Here is a 13,921-nt window from a genome sequence, read left to right as displayed (position 1 = left end):
CTGCTGAAATGAATTAGTTTAAAAAACGTGCTGAAATTACAAAAATAACGAAATAAACGTGTCCCTGCCATGAATAAATAGATTAAATTACGTGACCAAATCACAAACTGCCGTGAGACTGGGTTGATCCAGTAGTATATTATAATACTGTTTCTCATGCATGATCGAGCACATTTCCTTGTATGAATATATGTTTGAACTGAAAGACAGGGGTCTTGATTCTTGAATGAATCGATCTTTTGAGCTGAATGTTTCGTTGATATAACATTACGCTGACTTTATAGAAAAAAAACATAATAACAACATCACTCAACAATGATGTAAGGAACTGATTAATCTTTTTTTTTTTTCAGTTATTGAACCGAACTGTCCAAATGAACTGGTTCACGGAAATGAATTGGACTTTGCATCACTATTCACTTCTCTTAAGAGGTTGGGTTTCAGAGGAACTCTTATAACACTGCAGGACCAGCTTAAAGCAAACGCTGAACCAGACTATAATTGAAATGTTGAGCAGGAAATCGCATTGGCTGCAGCAGTGGCCAATCAGCTTGTCATGTAGTGATGAATAGACATTCACACTGTACATTATAATGTTGAGATACCCAACTTCTCCTGTAGCATTTAAAAGGATTCATTTTAGTTTTTTTAAAGTTTGATTTTAATTCATTTAGACAAAATAGTGTAACATCAGTTGGGGGTTCTGCGCCTTGCTCAAGGGTCTCACCTCAGTCGTGGTATTGAGGGTGAAGAGAGCACTGGCTATTCACTCCAGCCGGAGCTAAGACTCAAACCCGTGACCTTTGGGTTACAAGTCCATCCGACACTCTTAACCATTAGGCCACAATATGACAACATGGGAATTAACCAACTGTCTTACTAAAATAATACCTTTATTGAACCAAATATGATAGAACAAAGATTTGTTTATAAATATTATGTCCTTAATATTCCATATGAAATAATTTTGGGGTGAAAAATTGTATTTATAAACCAATTTCCATGCTAGCAGGTCTTGTCTGTGTGAAAACCGACAAAATAGGAATTTAGTAAATTTGTTGACAGAAAAATTATATTTCAAATAAAGGGTCAATGGCTCCAAAAGTATTAAATATATGATTAAGAAATACATTTTCCAAGGACTTTATCTGTTCTTCATAAACTCTATTAACCATTTAATTTAGAAAGTGTCATTAAGTGTAAGACTTGCAGTTTGTCCCCCTGCTCTTTAGGATTACGAATTGCCTCCTTTTTTAAAAAAGTTTTTTTCTCTCTCTCTTCAAATGAAGTTATAAAGAATCACATTTAGATCACAGATCTAGATATATCCCATACGGAAAGGTAATATATTCACATATATGTGAAGCACTGTTAAATATATTGAAATATATTTTGAAAATCTATTTTAAAAATACATATGTTGCGAGTGTGTGTTACATTATATTCATGCCTCAAATAACTTTTAATCAATGTGTTTTTGCAGTGCAGCAATGCATTTTGTTTCTACACTTTGTTTACCATTTTTAAAGCTATTATTATATTATATTATATTATATTATATTATATTATATTATATTATATTATATTATATTATATTATATAGGTCCTATATTCTAATTCTATTTAGGCCTACTATCAACTTAATATGTTATCAAGTGTCAGGACAAGTTTATAATTTTATGTACTATGTAAACGCTGTGTAATGTGTTTGATGGGCGCGCGCGTTGACAAGTAGCAAATCTCTCCGTCTCTCACTGTTGTTTTTACTGCTTTCAGGTAAGTTTAGTCCCTAAAATTACACAAATAATACATACAAGTTTTCCTGACACTTTCTTACATGTAATTGACACGCTTCTGTTGAATATTTACTTTAAAGAAATGGTTCAGTGTCATGGGAATAAGTCCATTAGCATCACAACCGTGAGCTAACAGAGGCTGACTATGGCTGTGTCCAAATTCAGGGTCTACATCCTTCGGAGTACTCATTTGAAGGATGTTACGTCAGCGCCGCGACGAAGGCTGTCCAAATTCGTAGGATCCTTCAAATGCGGCCCACAAATACGTTGTCCTTTTCCCCGAATTGGAAGGATGGGTGTGGCGGATCCTTTCCCGTCCTACCTATCCCATAATTATTTTCGGCAGAGCGTAATGGCGGACGAAGCGAGCGGTATCGGAGTGGGAGAGGAGTATGCTTTTCGATGTAAGTTTTTTAAAAACTGGCTTTTCAAAAAAATATATTTTTTTCAGTGGTTGTCTAGTTAGGCATTTTGTTTTAGCGTTAAGCATTTTTTTTTACATTTGTATGTTTATATGTAAAAAAAAAAAACATTACTTTCGTAAACTAGCTTCTTCCTTACTGCCTGTGTGAATATCCCCTTACACACAGCTAATTTGTTAGTGATTGAAGCTGTTTTTAACGCTTCTAGGGACGAAAGAGCAGACAGAAGTGTTTATAAAGCTCCGGGGAGAGAACGATGAGCTCTTCACCGGAGCAAAGAACTCTGCCACTGTGGGATGGAGGTACAGGAATAAATCTATTTAGAAATCCCATTGTAATATCAAGGCAGTTTTGTTTCTTTTTTGTTTTGTGCAGTACAGATAACATTTCCTGCATTCATTAAACAGCTGAAACATTTTCTTACTTCTCTTGTTTTGTCCTTTTGTAGTATAATTCTGTACAGTATTGTTCCACAATTGTCGTTTTGATATCTGTGATTAACACAATTCCAATATTTTCTCTCCTATTTCTCCTACATTAGGATAGTTTTTTGGAGAAGATGGGCCTGTCTGGTAAAGTGACACCAGCCCAAGCAAATAAAAAGTGGGACAATTTAAAAAAAAAATATAAAGTATGTCCATATATAGAAAATAATATTTTTTATAAAAACATAAAAAAAAACCCATATTTAAAATCACACATTTTTTGAAAACATTATATATGTATGACTTGTCTTTAGGAATGCAAGTATCCAGGGTCAGGAGAGGGAGTGAGTGGGAAGCCCACTGCTGCTACTTGGCCCTGGTTTGTCCAAATGGATGAGGTTTTAGGACAAAGGCCTTCAATTTGCTCCCCTGTCCTTATTGCCTCCATCCCTATGGACACTCCAGGGCCAAGCGCAGCAGTGAGTGACCAAGAGGAGAGAGAGGAAGAAGAGAGGGAAGGAGATAGGCAGCCAGCAGCGAAGAAGAGGAGAAGGGACAGTGACCAGGAGCTGTTAGACCTCATCAGGGAGGACATGAGGCAGCAGAGAGAGGCTGAAGAGAGGAGAGCACAGGAGAGCAGGGAGAGGATGGACAGGCTCTTCTCCATTCTGGAGCGTTGGGTCCCCAAATAATTTTTTTTTTTCTTGGCGTGGGAGGGATTAAATTTTTTCCATTGTTAGCTTTAGTTGTTTGAAATAAATTGTTTGAAAGAAATACTTCTCATTCATTGTATTTCTTTTTTATCTTCCATACTTTTCAAAGTAAAAGGAACATTTGTAAAGAAAATTAAGAGTATAATTATTTAATAACATTCAGAAAACAAAATTGAGGTAACAAAATTCAAGAACATACAGAAACTATTTACAGAACTATTTACAGGACAACAGATTTTAACAAATCACTGCAGGATTAATCTGAGTGACCAGGTATTGGAGCATTTTTATGTTTAATTACAACGGGAGTCCCTGGCAGTGTTGCTGGAGCCGCTGAAAGGATGAGAGACATGGATGGAGTGCAGCAGGGAACCGTGGCTGGTCCTCTGGTTGGCGAGTGAAACATCACAGGGTGGTCTGCAGAGAGCTTCAGGATGTCTCCTCCCATTGTCCCCTACATCGTCCACCAGCAGGGTTTGCAGAGCGACTCAATCAACGGCTGTCACATCTGTAACATGCATTAATAAATATGTAAACAGGAGAAACTGAATCCAATCCTTTCATGACAAAGTACTTTTTAAATAAGATATTAAAGTTATTGTTTACTTGCTTGTTAAAGGTAGTCATGACCTGGTGGTACAACCTCCAGGGCAGACACCTCAGCACAGAGTTGGTCACCCCACCGAGCACCGTTGACGGCCTCCATGTCAGCCTCCCCCTCATCTTCCTCCACATCGTCCTCAGGCTCATCCTCAGGTGCCAACACGTCTCCGGCACTGAGCCAGATGTTGTGGAGGATGGTGCATGCTGTCACAACCTGCAATAGCATATATAAATTTAGTATATTGTGATATTGAAAAAAAATAATTTAATATAACACTGGCTGGTAACTTACATGAGGAACAAAGGTGTAGTGCACCTCCAGCGCTTGCAGGAAGATGGACCGGAACCTTGTCTTCATCATTCCAAAACCACCCTCTATAATGGAGCGTGCCCTGGAATGATGGCTGTTAAAGCGCTGGGCTCCCACACCTTGCACCTGCCTCTTGTAAGGAGTGATGAGGGGGAGAGGCCGTTGGAGGCATGGATATCCTCCATCGGCCAAGATGAAATGCCCTGGAGGAGGGTAGGATGACTGAGCATACAGTGGGCTGTGCCGGAGCACCCTGGAGTCGTGCACCGATCCAGGCCACCCCACGTACGTATCGATGAAGCGGCCCTGATGGTCACAAACAGCCTGAAGGATTATGGATGGAAACAGTTTCCTGTTTCTGTAGCACTGACCATCAGGGCCGCTCGGAGGCTTGATGCGGATGTGACAGCCGTCGATGGCACCTGCAGCTTTGATAAAAGCTCTGTGGCGTGCCAGCCCCACCGCGGGACACTTCTTCCAGGTGCTCCGGGGTCTTCGGGAGGAAGATGACCTTGTGGCGAATGGCCACCACCTCCTCAGTCACTCGGTGGACAATGTAGTGGACGGTGGACCGGGGCATCCCAAACACTCTTGAGACCACCCTGTAGGATGCTCCACAGGCCAACCAGAAGAGAAACACCAGGGTCTCTATTGTAGCACCCCACCCATGTCTTCTCTCCTGGTTCAGGAGGTTCTGAACTGCCAGAGACTCCCTGCTCAGCCGAAAGTCTGGGGGATCTTCCTGGCTGAAGAAACGGTCCAAAACTGGGACACTCAGGTTAATCCTGCAGTAACGGGGTCTGGTCTGGATAAGGAAAAGTAGAGAACAAATACATAGTATAATTAGTACATTAGAATAAGTGTTTAACAGATAAAAGCATTATTCTACCTTAAGACAAATTTAAATATCAAAACTCCAATTATTTTTTAATACAATGCACATTATACATATTACATGAATAATTATATACATATTATTGATATATATATACCGTATTTTTCGGACTATAAGTCGCACCTGAGTATAAGTCGCATCAGTCCAAAAATACATCATGACGAGGAAAAATACATATATAAGTCGCACTGGACTGTAAGTCGCATTTATTTAGAACCAAGAACCAAGAGAAAACATTACCATCTACAGCCGCGAGAGGGCGCTCTATGCTGCTCAGTGCTCATGTAACCCATCAGATCGGCTGCATATTTTACTACCTGCAGTTTGTAATCTGCAGAATAGGATTTTCTTTTGGGGGCATTTTGTTTGCATTCAGTCTTTCTCAGTTGTCTTTAAGTTAATATTTTAGTTACCAGTTTTCAGTTGTTTTCAGTTAATGTTTTCAGGGGTATGCTACAGGAGCACTGAGCAGCATAGAGCGCCCTCTCGCGGCTGTATATACGGTAATGTTTTCTCTTGGTTCATGTCAAATTCATTTTGATAAATAAGTCGCACCTGACTATAAGTCGCAGGACCAGCCAAACTATGAAAAAAATGCGACTTATAGTCCGGAAAATACGGTATGTGTGTGTGTGTGTGTATATATATATATATATATATATATATATAAATATAATCTATATCTATATCATTATTTAGATAGATAGATAGATAGATAGATAGAGTTTCTCTGACAAAACAAGCTAAAGTTTATGCTTCGGCTCAATGAATTTGTAGGGGAAATTAGCAGAATACTTAAAAACATAAATAAAAATAGGCTACAATGGCTTACCTGGATATGACTGTCTTGTAGTCTGATATAAAAAACTCTCCGACAACGAGCAAAGAAAGTATTTAATTTATTTAATTGCTTTATTTCTTCCAAAAGAATTGAAATGAGGAGAATAACTCTTTGTTTGTCCATTTTCCCGCTTCTTGCTTAGCGCTGTAATGGTTGCTAGGCGACAGGATATGAGCAACGGGTAAGGGAGGGAACTGAAAGAAGGGTAGGCTGTCCAAATTCACAAACACCGACTTCCGGGTTTTGCGGTCGTCGGAGGACCCCTCCTCCTTCAACCGGGTAGGAAGGATCCTAAGGAGGATGCAGACCCTGAATTTGGACACAGCTACTGACTCCCTCCCACTTGACCCACTGACCACTCAACAACAAGCAGCCTACACCTATTTTCTGAGGTAAGTCACTTTTTACTTTTCTACAAACTATATTTAAAAGTTATGACTTTACCAATACAAAAATTCTTCCAATAAAATCAAAGTGATAGGGGTCTATATGACAGCGGCAAAACAGGCTGAAAACAGATTGTGATATAATAAAATATATTCTGACAGGATTTGGTCTGAGAAGAGTTTTTCTGACAGGAAAGTTTATTTTTCTGAGCTAATTTGAACTCAAATCAAGATAATATGAATGATTTTTACAATTTTAGGAAGAAATTACAGTATAATAAAATATATTCTGACAGGATTTGGCATAAGAGGAGGGTTTCTGACAGGAACTTTTCTGTTTATCATAAAACAGTACATTAGATAAATAAGAGTATCATGTGAATTTTTTCTGTATTTTTGCTTACCCTCAAGATGTCATATTTAATCATACATATATTTATTTTTCTTATTCACTATAATCCTAATCTTCTTCAGTTTAAAAAAAAAAAGATCTAACCTTTTTCATGTTTTCCTCATCAGAATGGCATCCTCTCCGTATAGCCGCCCCAGTCCCATCAGGGTCAAGTGTGTGCTTAACCACAAAAACACAAAAACCCTCAATTTTATGCAAGTAAATGGGGAAATTAGGCCGGGCACTCAAGTAATCACTTACCTTAGTGCACTGTCCACTGGTGGTCAGGTGTATGTCACGCAGTCCTCTTCAGACAGGGCTGCCTTTGAAGAGGGCGTGACATACTATATAAAAAACTACACCGTGTCCTCAAGATATGGACAGGAACGTCTGTTCATGGGTCCGAACACAACGACCTACAAAACCGCTCCCCTCACACTGACCTTTGATGCAGAGAAGATGGCCAAAGACGCCCTGGTTCCACCATCTGTCTCAGTGACTGGGGAGGAGCAGGACCTCTTTTCAAGAGGGGGCTACTTAATTCTGGAAGGAACTGTGGAACATGTGAGTGATTTAAACTGAATAATCAAACATTACTAATATTTAACAATTGATATTTTAATTTTTACCATAACTTTATAGATGCAGGTTCCAAGGATGACGACTGTGAGGGACAGAGAAGTCCTCATCTTGGACGTGGGGATCAAAAGCGGCTCCAGAATCCTTGAGGTGTCCTTATGGCGGGACCAGGCCTTGTCCAAATTCAAAATTAATGATAAGGTGAACATATGTCACCTTCGAGCAAGCGCCAAGGCCACCAAGTTAAATTCAACCCTGCACACTACTGTGGAGGTATGTAACATACACATTAGAGCAGGGCAACTGAAGCATAATCAAACATGCCTGTCTGTACGTTTAAAAAAATATGGAAGACTTTGGCAAGATTTTTCAGTTGTGTTTGATTGTTTGTTTTGTAGCATATAAACATTCTGTTACTCCTAAATTATTGTGTGGTAACTATTTCATGAAATCAATAACACACCCAAAGCTGCATTGTGCCTAGCACCAACCTTCAGCCATGACAATATTCACAATATAGCACTGCCCTTCATAAATTGTGTGTAAACATAACTATTCTAATAACAAAATAAAAAAAAAAAATCATTAGAGATAAATTATCACTAAACCAGTTTTTTTTATTTTATTTTTTACCTTTTTTGCAATTTGCAAGGTTTTGGAGCAAGGACCAGTGGTGGAGGACATCGTGGTCATTGGCTTGTCTGAAGCCAATGGTGAGGTCTCCTTGCTCGCTGAGGACTTCAGCGAATACACGGCACCTCCTGAGCTGCTTGAAGGGAGTGTAGAAGAGCTCCTGTGCCAGCTTCCACTTCATTTAGAAGTAATGCATGAGCACAGAAAAATTACAAAAATTAATTATGTTGATTAAATGTAAGTTTTTTTTAGTTGTGTGAAAGTTCTTTTCCCTGTAATTGTTTGTTGTTCCATTTTATTATATAGATTTGTTATTTAATTGTTTTGCATATATATAGATATATAATTTAAAATGGTTCTTTATAGATTGTTTTGATTTTCTATTGTAATTTGATCATTTGTTATTTTGTTGCTGATTATTTAGTAGTAATAAAGTATACATATACTGTTCGAAAACCGTTGAAAGTGTGATTGTGTGCAGTGGGCTAATTGGCAGTTGAAGTCTATGAACACCATCTGCGTTCTGTTTGTGATTTACAGGAGCCACAGAAAACAACCAAAGTCTGATGTGTTTATCACCTCCCTACTATACTTCTAAAAATTTACTGGTAATATCTTATTTCAACAAATACACTATAATTGTAAGTGTCTTAATACAGTAATTTATTGCATAACATTAACTAATGTAGAATACATAACAGCTTATTGTAAATTTACATAATACCTATATAGAGAATGTGTATATATATATATATATATATATATATATATATATATATATATATACACACACACACACATTTTTTATTTCGCACTTGTCAACTTAAAATGGTAAATAATATCAATAAAAGAAAGCGCTGGTGACACCTGCTGGTCAAAAACAGGAATGTGCCATTTAACAGCCTAAATTAGGGTACTGATACTAACGAGCAAATTTTACAGCTTTAAGGGCTTTCTTTTAATAAATAAATAAATATATAAATATATATAATTACCTAATTAAATATTTTATCCTTTCTGTCAAAGAGTTCAATTTAATCAAACCTATTTTTTTTTAAACACAAATTATAAAATAAAAAAAAGGAACTCATTACAGAGGCTTCAATATTACAAAAAAAAAAAAGGTAATTATTGTCGATTATTGCTCATGGTATTGTAATAATGAAACAAAAGAATACATTAATCATGTGAAGTTTATTCTTGTATGCATGCACAGTCAATAACCGCTCTTGGATTAGTTAATTGCTTCTTACTTATTAGACAATCAAGACACTTGTATTTTTGTAACATGAAAAGCTAACTGATTATAAACTAATATCTTACGTCGTATCTCCTCTTCTTAGCGAAATAATTAACAGTTTTAAGTGCTCACTGAGCACATGGCGTGGGTACTCCCGCGGTTTCAGGAGATTTTGGGTGTGTTCGATTTGAAGCGTTGCTGCGCAGACAAATCAAAGTACCGCGAGATCGAGCGATTGGAAAACACAAGCGCTATTTGCTCTCATACAGCTCTCGCGGTACTTTGTAGTGCTGTTTGGTTCTTGAACGAATCGTTCTTATGAGCCGGTTCACAAAATGAACTGAATCGAACTGTAGTTCCGGGTTGATGACGCAAGACACACAGTCGAAGTAGCACGCCCAACACGGAAAGAACCAATTGAGCCTGACATTTTAATCTACCCGTCAGATTTTCCTACCAGGGTTTTATCAGTATTGTGTCCTTTTTTCCTCATGTTGAACAACATTTAATGCACCTGCATTACTGTAAGGGTAGGTTTAGGTTTGGGGTAGGTGTAGACTTTAATAAAAACACAATCTAATAGGTAGAAACAATTATTTATTGTTGGTTTCCTGTAGCTGTATCCCATCATGCCACAACCGCGAATATAACACATAATTACTGTATTTGCATTGCTGTAAGGGTAGCTTTAGGGTTGTGGTAGGTGTAAATAAACCATAACTTTACAGGTAGCATTTTTCGTTGTTAATTGTACTACCCACTGTTTTAATGTGAGGTAGCAAAATCTGACAGAACACCGGCTCAACCAACTGTATAGTACAAACATATGCTTATTATGATTACTGTTATAAATTAAAATGTTATTAAAACCTGCAAAAACCTTTCTGACGAGAGAGGTAAACATATTTTACTACAGTTTTTTTTTTTTAAGTTGTACAAGCAAAATCCAGAGTTTATCAGACTGGATTATTTCTTCGTTATAGCTGAGACATGTAGGATCCATAATTGTGCATCAATGTGTGTGATGCTTGCTGTAGGTGCAAAACGTTTAGGAATATTATCCAACTTGTAGGCTACATTAAGGATCTGCAAAAGAAACTTTAACCACAAACTCCATAGTGAATAAAAGGCAATATCTGTCTATCTATCTGTCTCTCTATCTATATATCTATCTATCTTTCTGTCCGCCCGTTTATCCATCCATCCATCTAAACTTTTAAACTGCTTCAACCTAATCATGCTAGCAACAATATCTATGTAAAATATTTTCAAACTGCAAGCTTTACAACTGCTTTAAACTTTCAGGCTAGAGTTAGCTGAAGTCTGCGTGACAAACTTTTTTATCTATTTTGAAAGGATTTGGTCTGAGAAGAGTTTTTCTGACAGGAAAATAATTTTTTCTGAGGTAATTTTTTAACTCAAAATCAATATATATTAATGATTTTTACAATGTTAGGAAGAAATTACAGTATAATATATTTTTTTGTAAGGATTTGGTCTGGGAAGAGTTTTTCTGACAGGAATAACAATTTTTCAAGGTAATTTGAAAAAAAGGTAATTTTTCATTCAAATCAATACATATTATTTTTTACAATGTTAGGAAGAATTACAGTATAATAAAACCTAATAAAAAACTATTCTGACAGGATTTGATCTGAGAAAAGGGTTACCTTATCACAAGTTACCCTCTGGGGTGTCAGCACATTCTGCTCAGCGTGGCTTTTGCTGCTGCCATCTACAATGACACCTATTTAACAAAGGGAGGAATAGTGAAAATTAGTACATATACACCAGAAATGTAAATGCTTTCACTGATGACAACAAATGATTTTCACCTGACACCTTCATGTTTTCTCAGTTAAGCTACCTTTCTAATATTTCTTATCTATGATATTCTAGTCAGACATGACTCAAAGGGTAAATGTATACTAACTGTTCATAAACATGAGTAAATATATGTAGGCTCAGTCTGCTGTGTAGAAACCACACAGCAGCAGACTGAAACGAGCTTTAGGTGTGACTAAGTACATACTAGTCATCATGAGATGGCTCATGACAAAGTACAGATCACCTTCTACAAAAAAAAAAAAAAAAACCCTAGGTGATGGACGAAAGGTATACCTGGTGAAAGTGAAAGGATAAACTCCACACCTCCAGAGGGACAAACCCTTAGTAATTTTCTGATCTTAAAGGGAAAAACTCTACTAATTAAAAATCGGACAAACCTAGTAGTAGACCATGGTTCCGAATAACATACGTTGTCTTGTAACTGAAAAACATCATTAATGTCGATTATTACTCGTAATATTGTAATTACGATGATTAATGTTGATTATAAGAATATATTCGACGTTTTGTGTGAGGGGGGAGGGGGGACATTCTTGTATACCACACAGACCACCGTTTATGAATTAGTTAATTGCTTTTTAATGCATTAGAAGATCAAGACATTGTTATTTTAGTAGCATGAAAAACAAAAACTATTATAAATTAATATCTTACTTGCATCGTATCTGCAGTTTTCCACGAGAACTTAACTGTATTCAGTCAGAGAGAGAGAGTGTGCCTGAATGCAGAAAAAAAAAAAAAAACACCCGCGATTTCAGCGGATTTTTTTCTTTACCAGTGACTATTTTAAACTCATCTGATTGGTTATTGCATCATGACCTCAACAGAGACGTGTGTGATTCGTTGTAAAGCTCAACGCTGAGAAAAAACTAATAAAATAATCTTGTACACCACATGATCAACTGCCTCAACACGTTTAATTTATTTCACATATCACTTCAAAAGTGGTAGTCGTATTAGATTTATTTAGCGTTTTCTTGACTTGAATATGCATTTCTGTCGATTTTGGAGGGAGCAGGGTAATTGTGTCTCATAAAGTAGCAATTTAATTTCCTCATTACCTTCCCCTGGTTACTGTGACAATGCGTGTCTCTCGCAACACTTAACTTTTCTAAAATATTTTCTTCTTATTGTTGCTATAAATGCTATAATGATTTTAAAATATGCTCACTGATAAAACTGTGAATAATTGAGTGTAACAGAATACATTACTACAAATAATAATTTGTAGCTCACCATAATTCGAGTAGCTTCATTAATTTGGATTTATATAAATAAAAAACATCTATCTATCTGTCTGTATGTCTTAATCTGGTTTTCAGTTTAATGAGTTGGTTTTAGCTGCTCTATAGCTTTTAAAAACGAATAAATTACAGCTTAATTAATCTATTTCAAACTGAAAACCTTTAAACTTTTAGCTTTTACAGCTGCTTTAAACTTTCAGGCTAGGCTTTCTCAAGCCAACCTAAAGTTTGTCTTGACAAACTTTTTTATCTAGTTTCCTAATTGAGTAAAAGTGTTAACTCACAACAGAGTTCACTATCTTCCCAGATATAGAGTGATCTAGTAAGACCTACAGTGCAGAGATTTAGTGAACATTTTTAGTTATAGCTGGATGTAACTGGTTTCATTCCAATTTGTTGACAGTGCCACCTATTGGTCAAAAGTTATAAGCAATTCTTTTGTGTTTTATGTTGTCAAATTAGCTTTTTAAAATATTTCCCTTTGAGTTGGTTCCTGTGAACAGTAAACAAGGTCTGCAGTTTAAGACTGCAGAGAACAAAGAACATAACTCAAGATTCTTTTAAAAGTTCTTTTAAAATACAATCAAGACTACTGAACAACTCTAATAGATGTTAACTAATCTAACACATAAACTCACACACACATTCACACAAGAAGAAAGAAAGAGGAAGGAATGAGTTTTAAGAGAGTGAGCATATAAAATCCCAACTGAAGGATGGAAGTGGAGTCCCGCAGGCTGGTCAGAGTTTGAGGAGGGCAAAGACAAAGAGACACGGCTTTGTGGCAAAATTTAATTAGAAAACAACCCTCTTGACAGAAAAGAAAGAAAGAAAAAAAGAGTGAGTAGATGAGCAGCAGGCCAGGAGCAGGTAAGCAGCGTGAACTAGTGAAGACAAGGCTAACAGGAGGGTTTCTGACCAATTAGACACGGGTTTAGCTTGAGGTGCAGCTATGTTTCTCCTGCCCTCATATAAATCACAACATTATCTTCTCACTCACATCGTTCCTAGTTTTCCACTCTTGTAGCAATATAATTTATACTTGATTACTATACTGAGATTAACTGATTATTAACTGGTATCAATATTAGCAAAAATATTTTGATACTCGCATCATATCAGAACCACACACTCACTGTAAACAACTCAATAGTTATTCATGATGGCATTAATCTTGGATAAAAGCATATTATGTCGGTGACAGTCAGACATGAATGGAATTATTCAAATGAAGAATGATCTAAAGCATGTTTATATGTAAAGACAGTCTCTGTGGGTTTTAGGGAGGATTCCAGTCATTCAAGCAAGGAAGAGGTCAAAAGGTCTTCCTCGGAGCGTCCGTCTTCTCTGAAGAGCTGGAGCGGCTCCTGGTGTGCTGCGGCCGCTGCGCAGACTGTCACTCTCCTCCGGAGGTGTCCCTCCACACAGTATGGTTTAAGCAACACTCGTTCAGCGGTGAACAAGACTTTTCTGCTGAATGTCTTTTTCTCTTCGTACAATTTGGATTTCATGTTCATCACTGAATCATGGATTAAAGATGGCGATCTTACCCCTTTTTCTGAACTGGTCCCGGTTGACTGTACGTTTGTAAACTC

General features: G+C 37.0%; 2 protein-coding genes across 2 annotated transcripts; one reads left to right on the top strand and one right to left on the bottom strand.

The window, feature by feature from the left end:
* Positions 1-3,489: 3,489 nt before the first annotated feature.
* LOC122142571 (putative nuclease HARBI1) lies at positions 3,490-6,819 on the bottom strand. Its single transcript, XM_042753794.1, has 4 exons — positions 6,796-6,819; positions 4,935-5,074; positions 4,252-4,801; positions 3,490-4,173 (listed from the first exon to the last, which is right to left on the bottom strand). The coding sequence occupies exons 1-4, from the start codon at positions 6,817-6,819 to the stop codon at positions 3,970-3,972; spliced, it is 918 nt and encodes a 305-aa protein (XP_042609728.1). The 3' UTR covers positions 3,490-3,969.
* A 17-nt stretch (positions 6,820-6,836) lies between these two features.
* Positions 6,837-8,561, top strand: LOC122142570. Its single transcript, XM_042753793.1, has 4 exons — positions 6,837-7,346; positions 7,425-7,634; positions 8,014-8,181; positions 8,535-8,561. The coding sequence occupies exons 1-4, from the start codon at positions 6,912-6,914 to the stop codon at positions 8,559-8,561; spliced, it is 840 nt and encodes a 279-aa protein (XP_042609727.1). The 5' UTR covers positions 6,837-6,911.
* The last annotated feature ends 5,360 nt before the right edge of the window (positions 8,562-13,921 follow it).

This window comes from Cyprinus carpio, unplaced genomic scaffold (assembly GCF_018340385.1).
Source record: "Cyprinus carpio isolate SPL01 unplaced genomic scaffold, ASM1834038v1 S000000006, whole genome shotgun sequence".
In the NCBI taxonomy this organism is placed as follows: Eukaryota; Metazoa; Chordata; class Actinopteri; order Cypriniformes; family Cyprinidae; genus Cyprinus; species Cyprinus carpio.
This window is presented reverse-complemented; position numbering and strand designations above follow the sequence as displayed.

Coding starts and splice junctions, on each gene's coding strand:
- LOC122142570 (XM_042753793.1), top strand. CDS start 6,912: ATGGCATCCTCTCCGTATAGCCGCCCCAGTCCCATCAGGGTCAAGTGT. Junction 7,347..7,424: donor TGGAAGGAACTGTGGAACAT/GTGAGTGATTTA, acceptor ATAACTTTATAG/ATGCAGGTTCCAAGGATGAC. Junction 8,182..8,534: donor AGCTTCCACTTCATTTAGAA/GTAATGCATGAG, acceptor TGTGATTTACAG/GAGCCACAGAAAACAACCAA.
- LOC122142571 (XM_042753794.1), bottom strand. CDS start 6,819: ATGATTAAATATGACATCTTGAGG. Junction 4,802..4,934: donor AACCAGGAGAGAAGACATGG/GTGGGGTGCTAC, acceptor GTGACTGAGGAG/GTGGTGGCCATTCGCCACAA. Junction 4,174..4,251: donor ACTACACCTTTGTTCCTCAT/GTAAGTTACCAG, acceptor ATGCTATTGCAG/GTTGTGACAGCATGCACCAT.